Source organism: Saccopteryx leptura, chromosome 7, assembly GCF_036850995.1.
Source record: "Saccopteryx leptura isolate mSacLep1 chromosome 7, mSacLep1_pri_phased_curated, whole genome shotgun sequence".
NCBI lineage: Eukaryota > Metazoa > Chordata > Mammalia > Chiroptera > Emballonuridae > Saccopteryx > Saccopteryx leptura.
The window spans coordinates 121414926-121432554 of NC_089509.1; the positions used below are offsets into that span (position 1 = coordinate 121414926).

Below are 17629 nucleotides of genomic sequence, written 5' to 3' on the forward strand. Positions count from 1 at the left end.
GAGGCTTCCCATAGCTCCCTCCATGCTCACCCTGGGCCCGGTGACCCCAGAGGTGGGCCAGGTGGACAGGTGTGAGCAGAGAGGGGAGCCAGGAGGGGAGGCTGAGGAAGAAGCCGGGTCCACACACAGCACCAGCTGTGCTCCAAGAAGGTCTGGTTCTTCCTTCAACCCAACGTTGTTAATCCCTCCCATCCGGGTGAGGGTGGAAGGAGTGGCCTCACACCTGCATGGGCAGGTGAGCTACCCTGGGAGTCAGATTGATACTCTGGGCAGGTGAGCTTCCCTGGGAGTCAGATTGATACTCTGGGCAGGTGAGCTTCCCCGGGAGTCAGATTGATACTCTGCAAGAGGCCGCATCCAGCCTGAACGCCTCACCCTGCTGTGCCAGCGCCAAGGACCCGCCAGCATGCTATCCCTGCTGGGCAACACGAAGAGGTGGAGTGGTGGCTGGGCCCTCGAGGGGAGGGGAGGCAAGCGGTCTTTAATCCTCAGATGTTGTGACAACCTGGCAGAAGGGAGCCATTCTGGGTTTGTCTTTTTTTTTTTTTTTTTAAGAAGTGAGAGGCGGGGAGGCGGAGAGACAGACTTCTGCCTGCTCCCCATCTGGGGCTGATGTTCTTCTGCCTATTTGGGGTCGCTGCTCCGTAACTTGGCAACTGAGCTATTTTAGTGCCTGAGGTGAGGCCGTGGTCCATCCTCAGTGCCCAGGGCCAGCCTGCTCATTTGAGCCTTGGCTGCGGGAGGGGAAGAGAGAGAGAGAGAGAGAGAGAGAGAGAGAGAGAGAGAGAGAGAAGGGGGAAGAGTGGAAAAGCAGATGGTCGCTTCTGTTGTGTGCCCTGACCAACTTCCACATGCCAGGCTGTCGCTCTACCGCTGAGCCAACTGGCCAGGGCTTTGGTTTGTCTTTAAAAGGAACCAGCCAGGGATTTGGGGCTATTTCCCACTAACACTTCTCTGAACTCACCCTCCAGACTTGACCTCTGGGACGAGGGCCCAGGGGCGAGGAGAAGACAAGGATTTGGTGTCAGCTGAAGGCTGGGTGGGCAGCTGCTGAGGGTCTGAGTCCTGGGCTGGGTCTAGTCCTCTCCTGCTTGTGGTCGGGCCCTTTGATCCTCCCTTTGGGGCACCAGTATTGTCAGCGACCTTTGACCCTGCCTTCCTGATGAGCTTCCTGTTGTTGGCAGTTATCTGCGTTTGCATCCTAGGGTGCTTCCTGGGGAGCCCGAGTGGCTGAGAGTAAAGCCCAGGCACAGGGTCCGGGCCCCTGTCCCCCGAGCTCTGGGCAGCAGATGGTGGTTCCCTTTGTAAGAGGAGTGAGATTCTTTGCTGCTCTGAGGTTGGGAGGGAGGCACTGTGGTTGGAGAGGCTTTGCATCTTACGTCTCTGTCTAACCCCACATACTTTTGGGAGATTCCAGCACCTCTGGGTGCTCTCCTCTCCACCTGTTCCCACCCCACCCCCCGTGGGCCCCGGGGGCCAGCAGAGATGAGGGAGGGTGCCAGCAGCCCTCCTCCCTGTGGATGATGTTACCTTACTGAGAAGAAGGCGTGAAGGCTGGGGGTCAGCCACTGGTCACTTCATTAGCTGGGAGCCAGGTCAGCCTTGGGCACTGGGCAGGTGAGGCAACGTGGGCACCCCAAGGCATGGGTTGCTGGGCAGATAGCATAGTGGTGGCTCTGACCCAAGGCCAGGGGTCGGGGGTCACTCTGAGCATCCCAGGCTCGTGGGTTCAGCTCAGAGTCCTTGAATGAAGGGGCTCCCAAGTCGCTGCAGCCACCAAGTCCCTGTCCCCACATCCCTGGCACTGGCTACCTAGAGCTTCTTGTTTCCTGTCCTTGAATTGTGCCAGGGTTTGCAGGCTTATCGCTCTTATTGAGGGGCAAACTGTGGGCAGGCCGGCTGGGCGGGTCACCCAGTGCCCTGGGCCATCAGAGGAGCTGTGGGAGTAGAGCAGACCGTCCAGCCGGGTAGGCTGTGGCATCACAGTGAGCCCTCTGTTCTGATGGGTTTAGGCACAAACCCACCTCAGTGGCTCAAGGTTCTGAGTGACCCCTGATTTAGGGGGCATCTCCTTAGACTCATTGCTTCTGCAGACCCCAGCCCAAGGCCATGGACTTGCTGACTGTATGGCAGTTGTTGGATGGCTTTGGGACATTTGCTGGGGCTTCTGAAACTGGCATTTCTGTTTGTTTGAGACTTAGCCTTGGCCCTGGCCGGTTGGCTCAGCGGTAGACCGTCGGCCTGGTGTGCAGGAGTCCCGGGTTCGATTTCTGGCCAGGGCACACAGGAGAGGCGCCCATTTGCTTCTCCACCCCTCCCCCTCTCCTTCCTCTCTGTCTCTCTCTTCCCCTCCCGTAGTCAAGGCTCCATTGGAGCAAAGTTGGCCCCGGGCGCTGAGGATGGTTCTGGACGCAACAGAGCGACGCCCCAGAGGGGCAAAGCATCGCCCCCTGGTGGGCATGCCGGGTGGATCCCGGTCGGGCGCATGTGGGAGTCTGTCTGACTGCCTCCCCGTTTCCAGCTTCGGAAAAATGAAAAAAAAAAGAAAAAAAAAAAAGAGACTTAGCCTTGTGGGGAGCAACAAACCCTGGGAATGCTGAGCCCTGAGGAATTGTAGAGGTGGGGCTGTGTGACCTCATGGGGGGCTCCCAGTCGACCCTGACAGGATTCCCTTGCTGATTAGGCAGAACTTTCCTGCCTCTGCTTGTGGGGACCATGTTGCTTTCCCTGAGGGATCAAGTCAAGAAGAGGTCTGGGCATCCAGGATGCTGGCATCTGTGGGGCCAAAGGAGAGGCCACGACACAGTCCCCATGCCCACAGCTCAGATAGTTCCTGTTCTATTCTATGTTTACTTTAATTTATTCTGTTTATTATTTTCTATTCTACATCCATTTTATCTTTATTCTGCATTTATTCTGTCCCATCCCATCTTACTATATAATGTTCTATTGTATTCTACTATATTCTATTGTATTCTATTCTATTGTATTCTATTCTATTCTAGTGCTGGCTACAATCCCCATGCTAGACTGACTGAATTGACAATATAGCAGATGCTTGTGGTAGGGGATGGCTGAGTAACTGTTCAGTCTCGTCCTTGGCCCCTGCTAATTAAAAGATCCCTCTGCACTCAAGCTTCGGTTTGTCCTAAAGGGCACTTGGAGCTCAATGAGGACCATTGGAAGGGACAACAGATGGATGGATGAGCAGTGACTGCTGTTAAGGGGGAATGGCTTTATCTGATGATTTGGATCCTACTCTATTCCATGAGCTGAGGGATCAGCTGAGGATCTAGACCAGCTGAGGGAGAATTTGTTCTAAAAAAAAGCCTGTGGCTGGATCCAGAGGACAGATGGAGAACTTCCTGATGCTGGACTATTGTGTTTTAGTGTATGTTTGGGGGTGGGCATGGGAGGGCAGTACCCCTTTCCTGTTCATTCTTCTTCCCTCCAGCCAGGGGCCCCTGACAGGAGAGAGAGGGCAAGACAGGTTCCCAGGTGTGGCCGGGTCTTCTACCTGTGGTGGTGGATTTTGGGGGGTGATTTACAAGCTCCAAAGATTAGGCTGAGTGTTGTTTTTGTAGATTCCAGCTGAAACTGGCTAACCTTTGAATGATGGTCGGTCATCTGGTTCTATGACCTTTTATAGCCCCATGGAGGTGTTTTTCCATGTCTACTGAGCTTGCAGGGCTTGCAGGGGTGTGTGGGATCCTGGATATAAGACAAGAGTGAGTCTTGCTCAGAGTAAACAGACTCACCACAGCCAGAGTTCCTGAGCTGCACACGGCTGTCTTATTATTATTTTTTTTTATTTATTTATTTTTATTATTATTTTTTTTACAGGGACAGAGAGAGTCAGAGAGAGGGATAGATAAGGACAGACAGACAGGAATGGAGAGAGATGAGAAGCATCAATTATCAGTTTCTCTTTGCGACACCTTAGTTGTTCATTGATTGCTTTCTCATATGTACCTTGACCGTGGGCCTTCAGCAGACCGAGTGACCCCTTGCTCAGCGACCTTAGGTCTGAGCTGGTGAGCTTTTTTTTTTGCTCAACCCAGATGAGCTCGTGCTCAAGCTGGCGACCTCAGGGTCTCGAACCTGGGTCTTCCGCATCCCAGTCCGACGCTCTATCCACTGCGCCACCACCTGGTCAGGCACACGGCTGTCTTGATTCACAATTTTATATCTTTTGTTGGTGGTGACCAGATGCTCAGGAATTCTTTCTGAATGACCCAGGAGTGGCCTCATGTGGGGCCACTCACTGGTCAGCCCATGTTATGCTAGAGCCTGGGCTTGGGCCAGTGGCGGGTTCAAATAATTTAACAACCGGTTTTCTGCCCTAATGACCATTTTAAGTATAAAAAAACAATATATTGAAAGATAGTTTATTATTTCATGCATTTAATACTTAAATAAGAACAATAAAAGAAGGCACAAAAACCTAGATTATAAGAAAGAGTTTTAAGAAAATATATTAAATAATACCTGACAAAACCCAATAAAACTGTTATTTAAGATATTTCCATATTGCTTCTTGATTGATGTCCTCGCTTATGATTTTTTTTCACCTATGGACGGAATGAACGTTCCTACAGGCGCTTAGAATACGCTGTTGTGCAGATGAACATTAAAAAAGAGTAAAGGATGTAAATCTGTGATTTCCACATTGGGCAGCTGCCCAGGTGCCCACCTTAGAGAGAACCCTGATGACAGTGCCATTTTTAAAAATTTTATTTATTCATTTTTAGAGAGGAGAGAGAGAGGGAGAGAGAGAGAGACAGAGAGAGGAGGGGGGAGGAGCTGGAAGCATCAACTCCCATATGTGCCTTGACCAGGCAAGCCCAGGGTTTCGAACTGGCGACCTCAGCATTTCCAGGTCGACGCTTTATCCACTGCGCCACCACAGGTCAGGCCAACAGTGCCATTTTAACAACCGGTTCACCGTCCTCAACAAAAACATCGGTACCTGTTCTGCCGAACCAGTGAGAACCGGCTGAATCCCACCACTGGCTGGGGACTGGGAGCCTTACATTCTCCCCACTGGTCCCCAGTGGGACTGGACCAATGCCACATCCAGTTCTTGGTTCCAAATGCAGGGGTTGTGAGGGACACAGGCCACCCCCTCAAAGGGAAAGGGCGCCCCAGAGAAGTGTGTGAGTGACGGAGTCCTCGGGGATTGAGGCGTTCCTTCCAGCTAAAGGCACTTGGGAGCACGGTTGCACGGTTTATTCCAGAGGTCCCCAAACTCTTTTCACAGGGGGCCAGGTCACTGTCCCTCAGACCGTTGGAGGGCTGGACTATAAAAAAAACTGAACAAATCCCTATGCACACTGCACATATCTTATTTTAAAGTAAAAAAACAAAACGGGAACAAATACAATATTTAAAATAAAAAACAAGTAAATTTAAATCAACAAATGGACCAGTATTTCAATGGGAACTATGCTCCTCTCACTGACCACCAATGAAAGAGGTGCCCCTTCCGGAAGTGCGGAGGGGGCCGGATAAATGGCCTCAGGGGGCCGCATGTGGCCCGTGGGCCGTAGTTTGGGGACCCCTGGTTTATTCCTTCCAAGTATATTTCATAGTTTTTCTCATAGTTATTGGCTTATAAGATTTTTCATCAGCTGGAGCCTTTAAATTTTTATTTATTATTATTTTTTGTGTGTGTGGGAGAGAGACAGACAGGAAGGGAAAGAGTTGAGAAATATTAACTCGTAGTTGCATCACTTTAGTTGTTCATTGATTGCTTCTCATATGTGCCTTGATGGGGGGACACCAGCCAAGCCAGTGACTCCTCGCTCAAGCCAGTGACCTTGGGCTCTAGCCAGAGACCATGGGGTCATGGGGATCACCCCTGCTCAAGCTGGCAATTCCACACTCAAGTTAGTGATCCCGTGCTCAAACTGGCGACCTCTGGGTTTCAAACCCGGGTCTTTGGCATCCCAGGTCAATGCTCTATCCACTGTGCCACCTCCTGGTCAGGCTAAAATCTTTTTTAATTAATTTATTTTTTTCTGAATTTTTCTGAAGCTGGAAATGGGGAGGCAGTCAGACAGACTCCCGCATGCGCCCGACCGGGATCCACCCAGCACGCCCACCAGGGGGTGATGCTCTGCCGCAATCAGAGCCATTCTAGCGCCTGTAAAATCTTTTTAAATTTTACTTTTCTTAAACAGCTTTATTGATATGTAATTTACATACCAAACAATTCATTCATTTAACCTCCTGCAACCACTGAGCTCTCATTGAAGAATGACTGTCTGTCAGTAGCTCCTGCTGTCAAAGCAGGCGGAGCAGGACTTCCCCCTTGGCCTTGAGGGTCAAGCACACGGGCCCCTCTTGGCTGACCATTTGTCTCCACGCTCCCACCGCCTTTCTTGGTCGCTCCCGCCTCCATGGCCCTGCTGACCCCACCTGTGGGCATTGGGACCAGAGGGCCTGTTGGCAAAGGAAGAGCCTCTCTTTAGACATGGGGATATTTCTGGAAGACTTCGTGGTTTGCACTGGGCAGCTGCAAAGAACTGAGACACATTCAGGTTGTCTTGAGGCCAAAGGGGTTATTGTAAGTTTCACACAGATGGTCAGTGTGGGCAGAATCTTATTAACTGCCTGGGCAAGGAGCCAATAAACCCACAGTGATTGTGGGGGCGGGGGTTTATGGCGGAACAAAATGTAGATGTAAAGCAATTCTAAACCTGGAAGAATTTTTATGAGTTTATTTAAGCCAAACTGTCAACAGTTGCCAAGAAGCAAAGTCTCAACGGATTGAGAAAGTGCTCTGAGAAATGGCAGTTCACCACTTTCTTTATCCATCAGAGTCAAAGGGGCAGATGTCAAGGGTTGCATGAAATTGACTGGTGATAGATTAGGGTGGCAGGAAAAGGCAAAGCGGAGAGGAAACCTCTGGGGTTGGGTAAAGAGTGAAAGTGAATGTGCTGAAACTTCTTTTACATAGGCGGGGACAGGACAGGAAACAGTTAATGGCTCACACCGCAATAAAAATGGGGTGGGGTCTGTTGGTTCCTGCTCTGGTGGGATGTCTGACCTAATGGAAAAATATAACCCTTATATTCCAAAGACATGTTTTCAGTTTCATCAGTGTGGATGCAAAAGATAAGAGACAGGCTTGAGTAAAAATGCACATTGACCTTGGTTGAGAGAGAACATCTTCCTAGGACACGACCATCCACCATAAACTGTTTTTAGCAAGAAAGGTTTAATTTTAGACCATGCTGAGTGTTTGCTTTAGGACTCTGAGTTCGCAAGGCCATTGTGCAGACTTCACCTGAGCTTGTCAGGGTTAGTTCATGGCACTTTTTTTTTTTTTGTCCACGAAAGTGATGTCTGGGTAGAATCCTGGAGGAGACCAGCTTGATGAAGGTCCCAGCAGGGGTTCAACCCAGTGGGGCTGTAAACCACCTGTAAGGCCAGGGGCCGCCACCGCCATCACAGCCTGGCAGGTGCAGGCTCACATTAGATTCGGAACTGCGGAGTCAAAAACTGGTGGGCCATTCCTTTATTCTAGCCTCGCACCCGGCTGGAGAGTAAAAACACAAACACACAGGGCTCCAAAACCCACTCATTCAGTGCTCACAAAGCGACTGACACAGCCGAGTTTTCCTACAATCAAAGGCCCCCACCAGTCTCAGCAGAGCTCACAATAGTTCTCACCTCTGTTCCCCAACTCCCTTCTCTTCTCTGCACAAACTGGCTTCTCCTTCAGCACCCCCTCATCTTGGCTGCTTCTCCGCAAAAATGTGGCCTCCTGTTCCCTTTCTCCTTCTTCACCTTAAAACTTTTTGACATCGGATCATTTACAATAACATGGATGGACCTTGATAACATTATACGGAGTGAAATAAGTAAATCAGAAACAAACTAAGAACTATATGAATCCATACATAGAAGGGACATAAAAATGAGACTCAGAGACATGAACAAGAATGTGATGGCAACAGGGGTGGGGGGTGGGGGGAGGGGGGATGGGGCGAAGAAGGAGAGAGGGGTTGGGGGAGGGGAGGGGCACAAAGAAAACCAGATAGAAGGTGACAGAAGACAATTTAACTTTGGGGGAGGGGTGTACAGCACAATCAAATGTCAAAATAATCTAGAGATGTTTTCTCTCAACATATGTACCCTGATTTATCAATGTCACTTGTTGGGCAGATAAAATGTATTATGCTCACTTTGTTAAAGATGACACGAGGAGGCCGTCGCCCAGGTGATATTAATGTGTGTTGGGGGTGGGCTAAAGGCAGGCAGAATCCTTGTAGCCTGGGGCTTGGTTTTGGGATTAAGCCTTTCCTACCCCTTTTGCTGTAGGGCGGTACAATCCAATCATGCCTCAGAGAAGTGACTTTGTATTAGGGACTTCCCTACTTTGTATATTGGATTAGAGGTTGTGAAGCTACAGTATAAAGTGGGGGTAGAACGGGAGTTTGCGCTCTTGGTTCCTGAGATTATCATTAGAAGAGAGAGTAGAGCCAGCAGCGGAAGGAGGCCACATGGAGGAGGCCAGGAAAAGCAGCCAAGATGGCGGAGTGCTGAGTGAGAAGCCAGTTTGTGCAGAGTTTATATCTGGGATAAGGAAGGAGATGGGGAACAGAGGTGAGTAAGTCTGGTGAGCTAGAAACCTTTGATTCTAGGAAACTCGGATAAGTCAGTGGCTTTGTGAGCACTGAATGTGATTGGGTTTTGGAGCCCAGTGTGTGTTTTTACTTGCCTGCCGGGTGCAAGCTAGGATTAAAGACTATGGCCCACCAGTTTGTGGCTCCGTTGTTTCTTTACCGACTGTCCGAATCCAATGCGAACCTGCAAGGGCCGGGCTGCTGTGATAGTGGCCCTGGCCGTGGCTACTGGCTTTACATCACTGCATTAAATTTAATAAATAAATTTAAAAAAAAACTTTTTGGCTTGAAAAACCCCTCCTCCAGCACACATTAACATAACAAAGCCCCTTCCCAAGCAGGAATGTAATTGGCTGTTTTACTTGACAGTGGCCATTTTTAACAATAAAAATGAGCAAAACCAGAAAATACAGATTTTACAAACTCATTGGCCCAACACCACCTCAGCTCCATGGTGCTGCGGAACCAGAGGACAGCACACTGCTTCCCTGGGAAGGTCTCGTGAGTTCAGTGGAAATGACTGTAGCACAGGTACCCTGTGGTCCTGTGACCCTGTAACCACAGTGTGACCTTCTAGAAGGGCACCCTTTGGGGTTTGGCCTACTCACCCTGAGGTGGGTGACTGGGCCCCTTGAGAGCCGAAAGTCCTGCTGGGGTCCCCAGTCCTCCACTGTCCCCCACCTGCTCCTCCTGGTCACTCCTGTGCATCTTACGGGGTCTCTGTGCTGCAGCCTGCAGGCCACCAGTGACTCGGCTGACTGGGGGAGCTCTTCCCCATCAGGCCCCCATGCTGTTCAGTTGCTTATTAAGGCTCACCTGGTGACACTTGTCATAAGGACTGGGGGAGCATCAGGGAGAGAATTACTTGGAGAACAAAGAGGAGGTGAGGGTGGGAAGAGCTTATCAAGTGTCTGCATATTGTGTGTGCAGTGTGTGGTGTGCATTGTGTACAGTACGGGCAGTGTGCAGTATCCACAGTGTGTGTGCAGTGTCTGCAGCATGTGGGGTGTGCACAGTGCATTGTGTGTGTGGTGTGTACTGTGTGTTCAGCGTCCATTGTGTGTGCATTGTGTACAGTATGGGCAGTGTGCAGTATCCACAGTGTGTGTGCAGTGTCTGTAGCATGTGGGGTGTGCACAGTGCATTGTGTGTGTGGTGTGTACTGTGTGTTCAGCGTCCATTGTGTGTGCATTGTGTACAGTATGGGCAGTGTGCAGTATCCACAGTGTGTGTGCAGTGTCTGCAGCATGTGGGGTGTGCACAGTGCATTGTGTGTGTGGTGTGTACTGTGTGTTCAGCGTCCATTGTGTGTGCATTGTGTACAGTATGGGCAGTGTGCAGTATCCACAGTGTGTGTGCAGTGTCTGCAGCATGTGGGGTGTGCACAGTGCATTGTGTGTGTGGTGTGTACTGTGTGTTCAGCGTCTATTGTGTGTGCATTGTGTACAGTATGGGCAGTGTGCAGTATCCACAGTGTGTGTGCAGTGTCTGCAGCATGTGGGGTGTGCACAGTGCATTGTGTGTGTGGTGTGTACTGTGCGTTCAGCGTCTATAGTGTGTGCAGAGCGGATGATGCTGGGATAATTATGGGGTGCTTTACTTCTACTGTACCCTGTGTCTTTGAGACTACACTCATGTGGGAGAAGGGAAATGAGGTAGTACGAAGAGGTTCATTTAAAAAGTCACGGTTTGGGGTTAAAAAGGTAAAGGGATTAAGAAATACAAATTGATGCCTGACCAGGTGGTGGCGCTGTAGATAGAGCGTCAACCTGGGACACTGAGGACCCAGGTTTGAAACCCCAAGGTCGCCAGCTTGAGCACGGAATCACCAGTTTGAGTGCAGGGTCGCTGACTTGAGCGCAGGAGCATAGACATGACCCCACGGTCGCTGGATTGAAGCCCATAGTTGCTGGCCTGAGCCCAAGGTCACTGGCTTGAGCAAGGGTTCACTGGCTCAGTTAGAACTCCCTGGTCAGGGTATGCATGAGAGAGCAATCATGAACAACTAAAGTGCCACACCTATTAGTTGATGCTTCTCATCTCACTCCCTTCCTGTCTATCCATGTCTGTCTATCTCTCTCTATCTCTCTTAAAAAATAAAATAAAATACAAATTGGCAATTACAAAATAGTCACAGCATGTAAAGTACAACACAACACAGGGAATATAATATTGAGCCAACTATGGATGGTGCCAGGTGAGTACTATAAATATCAGGGCACACTTTGTAAAGTATATGATTGTCTAACCACTATGCTGTACACTTGAATATGATAAGAATAATATTAACTATAAACTGTAATGAAAAATAAAATTTAAAGTTCTTCTTTAAAAAAAGCCACAGACTTGAATTGGAGCTGGACATACAGGTGCAAATCACACAGGACGGCCAGCTCTGTGACTGCGGGGACCCAGAGCAGCAAGCACTCTCTGCCCTAGATTGTGGTCCCTGCCAATAAGACCCAGGGTTTTGAGCAGATGTGTCTGGTTCCAGGCCCAGGAGGATGAGCCCGGAGCAGCCTGTCATACCAGGCAGCAGGGACACCACCAAGACCAAGGGCACCAGATTCTAGAATAAAAGGTGACCGGCAGCCTGGTAATGGAACTGGATACGATGTACAGGAAAAAAATGTCTTTTTTTTTTTTTTTTCTTGAGAGAGAGAGGCAGGAAGGTGGGGAAGGAGAGAGAGAGATGAAATGCATCAATTTATAGTTGCGGCACTCTAGTTATTCACTGATTGCTTCTCATCTGTGCCTTGATGAGCTGCAGGGCTCAAACCAAGCCAGCGAACTTGGGCTTCAAGTCGGCAATCTTTGAGTTCAAGTCAGGGACCTTTAGACTCACATTGATGAGCGCATGCTCATCAACCACAGTGATCTTGTGTTTTTGAACCTGGGTCCTCAGCGTCCCATGTCAACACTATCCACTGTGCCACCACTGGTCAGGCTAAAAAAGTGTTTTTCTGCTCTAGTGATAGGATTGGAACTTGGATAAATATTTCATTTACAAGGGCAACAGAAACTAGCAAATCAAAATGCACTCAAGGAGAGGCACATTGGAATAATAATCTGGCTATAAAGAGAAAACAGACCCGACTGATGCACTTCCCACGGGATGGCAACCTTGTAACCAGCACCTGTGTTTTCAACTCCTACCAGCACTCCTTGCTTCCTTTCCCGGGGCAAAGCCTCCGGGTCTCTGGCCTCCACCTGGGCTTTCCTGTCCCCACAGTGGCATCGCTCTGTCCTGACCTGGTTCTTTCCACTGGACATGCTTTGCTGGACAAGTCTTGGCTCTTCTAGTGTCCCAGGAGGCTTCCCCACGGGCCCCAGTGCTGTGTGGGTGGGGACAGTGTGGCCTGCTGGTTAATGAGTCTCTGGACCACAGGTCTCTTCCCCAGCATGTGGTCTCAGGTGAGGCATACGATCTTCCACTGCCCAGTGGGTACCGGTGACCCCCTGAGACTCCACGCGGCAGAGCATGTCAGGTGCAGTGATACAGGGCTATTTTGGTGACTACAGGACAAAGCCCTAGACACATCTTTTCTGGACAAAGGCTCCCTGCACTTTAACTCAGCAGTCCCGAAAGGTATGCAACCTGAGCACCAGCAACAGTGAGGGACAGTCCTAGCCATGGAGCACCCTCATTTGGTCACAGTGACTCCCATGGGTGTCCTAGCCCAGGGACCAGTGTCTTAATTCCACTTGCCGAGATCCTGCTTGCCTAGGCAAGCCTCGTAAAAGTCGCCTTGTGTGGGGCTACTCCTTTTAGTGAGAGGGGAATGCCAGGATGTACCCCCTCTCAGGCCCCACCCCAGATGTGCCCCTGGGGTGTGAGCTCAGAGGTCTTAGTCAGTCCAGTCTTCAGGGGACCCCCTGACCTGCTCTCACCTCCTCCTGTCAGATCCCCCCCCTTCTCAGGGTCTGGATCTGCCTCTTTGAGGGGTGTGGCAGGGATGCCAGTGGGCATGGAGTCTGATGATCCATCTGCCCAGGGCCCGCACAAGCACACACGGAGCTTCAATCAGGGCTGTTCTGTGGATGATGCTGAGCTGGGGTGGGGGTGGGGGGCAGCACCAGCCCCTCCTGTGCCCCTGACTGTGGGGGCTCACTGGTTCCCTTGCCCCCAGGTGCTTCTGGACCCTCCTCCTGGTCCTGACCGTGTTCCTGCTGGCCAGCCTCCTGCACGTGGACATTGACATGCTCACCCCGTGAGTGCTGCATTGGGTGCTCCCAGACCAGTACAGGGTCCAACCTGCCCACCTCTGAGCACTGGCCGGTAACTAGGGCAGGTCACACCTCCAGGCTGATCTCCAGTCTCCCCTCCATGAGAGGAGGGGTGGGCCATTCCTTTTGGGGACCCATTACTTCCCAAGGCCCTCCCAGTGAGTCCTGTGGGCAGTGAGGAGGGCTCTGGGAGAGTAGGGGCCCGGGCTGAGGCTGGGTGTGTCTTGGGGAGAGCAGCTGTGAGCAGCAAGTGGCTGGGTGTTGGGAGGCCGGACTGGGCAGGTCTTGACCCCTGCTCACTGCTCACCAGTGGTAAGTCCTCTGTGAAGCCCAGGATCCATGTGGGTGGCCACACAGGTCCAGCACTTTGGCCAGACTGCTGGGAGGGTTTTGTGACTAGGCCTCCTCCCTCTATCCCCACCCCTCGGGTTGGATCTCGATGGGAGATGGAAGAATACCGAAGTCTGCTGGGTCTTTGCCACCTTCCCTTTGTCCCCAAGGCTGGTGCAGGCCTCTAGACCCTGTCCCCCACCATCCTGCGTCACTCTTACTGGCCCTGCCTTGGGGCCTTGCTGCTCCAGGATGGAGTCCATAGCTGGGTAGGCACAAGTTGTGGTCAGCTCGGCTCATCCTGATATGAAGGGTCAGCCAAGAAATGCCAGACACGTGGTCCAGGTCACAGGGCCAGAGCCAGGCCAGGTGCCCTGGGAGCCAGACAGAAAGTTGAGCAGCTGAGGGGGGTGCCAGGGCCTGGGGACGCAGCCTGCGGTACATGGGGACAGACGGGACAGCCACTTAGGGAGAATCATGTCTGTGCCAACGGGTCCTCAGAGGCTGCAAGACTGAAGGGTCTCAGGGTCAGGGGGACCACAGTGCTGGGGTTGGGGCTGGGGGGATGGAAATGGGGTGTCCCCAGCATGGGGAGTGCAGTCGGGGGAAAATGTCCATCCCTGACAGCGGCATGCTCTCTTCTCAGCCTGCTCAGGGGCCAGGACGAGGGGCCACCCATCACCAATATCATGTTCCTCAAGACACACAAGACCGCCAGCAGCACGGTGCTCAACATCCTCTTCCGCTTTGCTGAGACGCACAACCTCTCAGTGGCCCTGCCCGCCGGCTCAGCTGTCCACCTGGGCTACCCATGGCTCTTCCTTGCACGCTACGTAGAAGGCATGGTAGACGGCTCACAGCGACACTTCAACATTATGTGCAATCACCTGAGGTTTAACCTGCCCGAGGTGCGAGGGGGGGCGGGCCCTCTGCAGGTGGGAGATGGGGGTGTGATGGAGGGACAGGACTCAGCCTCAGGCCTTGGAGGCACTTTGTGGCTTTGAGGTATGACCATAGGGAGAAAGGTCATGGCCTGGCCACTGGAGAGACTAAGGCCATGGGGGTGTGTACAGGGTCCTGACTAGAGGGGGCTGGTAGAGGTCCCTTGGAAGACCTTGTCACCCCAACCTTTCACCTCTCACTCTCAGTCACTTGTATTTGCTCTTAGAATCGGATTGGGCGCCCGCACAGCCTGCTGCCCCCCCCCTTCTTCTCCAGCACCCTCTTGGTTCCCAAACCACCGGGTCTTCCTACCCCAGAACCTTTGCACATGCTGTTCCCCTTGGCAGTGTTCTTCACACCTCCTCCTGTACATCATTTGGGTCTCAGCTTAGAGGTCACCTTCTTCTGGGGGGGGCTTCCCTTATTCCCTTACAGGAAGGAGAGGGGGAAGTGGAAGGAGTTTGGGGGAAGGATGTGGCCAGGTTCAGGTGTTTTAGAATCATTCTGGGCACTCGTGGAAAGTGGCAGTGAGGGGAGCAAGGTAGCATTTTGGGATGCAGGGAAGCCAGTGGGAGAGGCAGGTTCAGGCATACAGTGGGCTGGAGGATGTGGGTAGGAGGGGCCACCTGCCCCCAGAGCCTCCAAGAAGCCTGGAGCATCACCAGCCCTCCTTCTGTCTCTACACAGGTGCAGAGAGTGATGCCCAACGACACTTTCTACTTTTCCATCCTCAGAAACCCCGTCTTCCAACTGGAGTCCTCCTTCACCTACTACAGAGGGTATGTGCCCGCCTTCAAGGCCGCCCCGAGCCTCAACGCCTTCCTGGCCGCGCCGCGCACCTACTACAACCAGAGCCTGGGCCTGGCCAATGTCTACGCCAGGAACCACATGTGGTTCGACCTGGGCTTCGACCCGGACGCGCCTGCTGAAGAGAACTACGTGCGCGCGCGCCTGGCGGAGGTGGAGCAGCGCTTCCAGCTGGTGCTCATTGCCGAGCACTTTGACGAGTCCATGGTGCTGCTACGGCACCGGCTGCGCTGGCGGCTGGACGACGTCATCTCCTTCAGGCTCAACTCGCGCAGCAAGAGCAGTATCACGCGCGTGACGCCAGAGGACCAGGAGCGTGCCAAGCGCTGGTGCGCCCTGGACTGGCGCCTCTACCAGCACTTGAACCGCACGTTCTGGGCCTCGGTGCACGCCGAGCTGGGCCCACGACGGTTGCGCTCCGAGGTGGAGCAGCTGCGGGCACGGCGGCGCGAGCTCATGGCCCTGTGCCTGCAGGATGGCGCGCCCAAGGACAAGACGCAGATCACTGACCCCCGGCTGTTCCCCTACCAGGCAGACGCAAACATCCTGGGCTACAACCTCAGGCAGGATTTGGAAAACAAGACGCTGCGCATGTGCCAGAGGATGGCCATGCCCGAGTTCCAGTACATGGACCACTTGTATGCCCTGCAGTTCCCAAAAAAGCCCCGAAAGAGCTCCCCCTTAAAAGAGGCATAACCTCCCCCCCGGGGGCCTTTGACACCAGCCCCTCTGCTGTCATCCCTGGAGGCCCTGGGCACAGATTCAGGCTCAGAGCGGTGCTCCTGGAGCATCAGGAGATCCAGCTCTGTGGGACCGTGAGTCTTCTGGGTGAGCGCACCTACGAAAAGACTCACCAGTGATCCACTCTCTTGGTCCGAGTCCCAAGTCTAGGACAATAGGCACACATGCCATATGAAAGTGTGAACCTATTCATCAGAAAGGAAAGTCCTAGAAACTAACAACAGAAAACAAAAAGGAAAGCCTTGCCCTGGCTTGGTAGCTCAGTTGGTTAGAGCATCATCTTGTTACACCAAGGTTACAGTTTCATCTTCCGTCAGCACACGTACAAGAATCAACCAACAAATGCATAAATAAGTGGAACACAAACTGATGTTTTTCTCTTTCTCTCTCTCTCTAAAATCAATTCTTTTAAAAAAAGGAAAGTCTTACAAGGTAGAAAAGTGAAGGCTATTTAACTAAATGTCAACATTGAGGAGCCACTGAGCCATTTCACCTGCAGGTGTTGTAAAGTACTAAAGGCTACAGAATTAATATTAATATTTTAAGAGGCTTGAAGAACATTTTATTAATTTGGGTTAAGGTGGGCAGAGAAATTGTGAGGATAGTCTCTGTACTTTGTGATTGGCATAGTCAGGATAGCCCTTGGCATTGTGTTGTAAATGCAAAGGGGAGGGAAACATGGATCCCCAGACATTCCACCACGCCTGTGGGGAAAAGGGCGAATGGCTAGCCAGGTGCAGGGAGAGAAAAACCAAAATAAACCTTTTCTTATAGCAATGAGCCATTTGCGGGCATTTGTCCCCACGGAAACTACCTCTTCTCTGTAAATGCATGTGGTTAATATGTGTGACTCTGGACAGAGAGCTAGCAGATGAACACTAGATAATATAGGAATGCCTTTTAATATGTAAAAAGATATGTTTCTGCCATTGTGTTGACTTGTAAATTTTGTTTTCTCCAAAATAATGTATGGCTTGCAAATTGAAAGTGGTCCTATCATGTTAAAGGACATATGATTATAACCAATAGTGGTAAGGGGCTCCTAATTACAATTTTTGCTTCTGTACTTCCCACTTACAAAACTATAAAAACTAAGTAGAACAAAGGGCAGGCGCGCTTTCCTTCAGAATTCTGTCGGAGTAGCCACCGCTTGGCCAAGCTAGACAATAAAGCTTTGATGTGTAATCGACGGACCTTGTTCCTGTCTTCAATGTTACGGGTCCCTCCGAATTAGGCTTAACATTTGGTGCGTTGGCCGGGAAACGAGGGACCGCCGTAGGTCTGCACACCGGAGCTTTATTGTCCAACCCCGGGTAAGTAGAACAAACAAGGTCGTGACCGTTTGTTTTCCACGTGAGCTCTGGCTGACAGGCGGGAAAGGAGCCACTGGCCGTCTCCCCTCGGACGCGAGGTTGGGAGATTTGGGGGGGCAGCCCGCCTTTAGGAAACCCCGTTTGAGTTTAGATATTCTGAGCTCAAGGGAAGTGTGGCGCCTGTTTGTCTATCTGTTTTTGCTGCTAGTCTATCCGTTTTTGCTGTTTATCTGTTTTTTTTTACTGTTTGCCTGTTTTCTTTGCTGTTTGTCTATCCGTTTTTGTCACTGCATTCGTCAAAGCTTTTAGAGAGTGAAGCTTTTAAGTACAGTGTGGGGGGGGGGGAAGAAGGGAAGGAGTGGGCGTGTGTGTGCGCCCAGGGGGCCGCTGGGCGTCCTGGGCATCAAGGCCGCCCCTGTGTAGTGGATTTGGTGATTCCCATGTGTTTTCCCGGTGGACCCGCCTGTTGCCCGGAGGGGCTTCCCACACCCGCTTGGTTTCCTCCGCGTGCGCTTGGTGTGGGCCCCTCCCTGCCACGGGCGCCCGGCTAGCCCCGAGGGCGTGTGCCCTCTCTCACCGCGTGGTTTGGTGGCCGCCTCTGGCGTCCCAGGACTGGTTGTATGGGGTGCTCCCTGG

At 51.8% G+C, this 17629-nt stretch overlaps 1 protein-coding gene across 1 annotated transcript; it reads left to right on the plus strand.

The window, feature by feature from the left end:
• The first annotated feature begins 316 nt into the window (after window positions 1-316).
• GAL3ST2 (galactose-3-O-sulfotransferase 2) lies at window positions 317-15635 on the plus strand. The gene is made up of 4 exons (XM_066345982.1): window positions 317-435; window positions 12764-12844; window positions 13837-14098; window positions 14820-15635. The coding sequence occupies exons 1-4, from the start codon at window positions 407-409 to the stop codon at window positions 15633-15635; spliced, it is 1188 nt and encodes a 395-aa protein (XP_066202079.1). The 5' UTR covers window positions 317-406.
• The last annotated feature ends 1994 nt before the right edge of the window (window positions 15636-17629 follow it).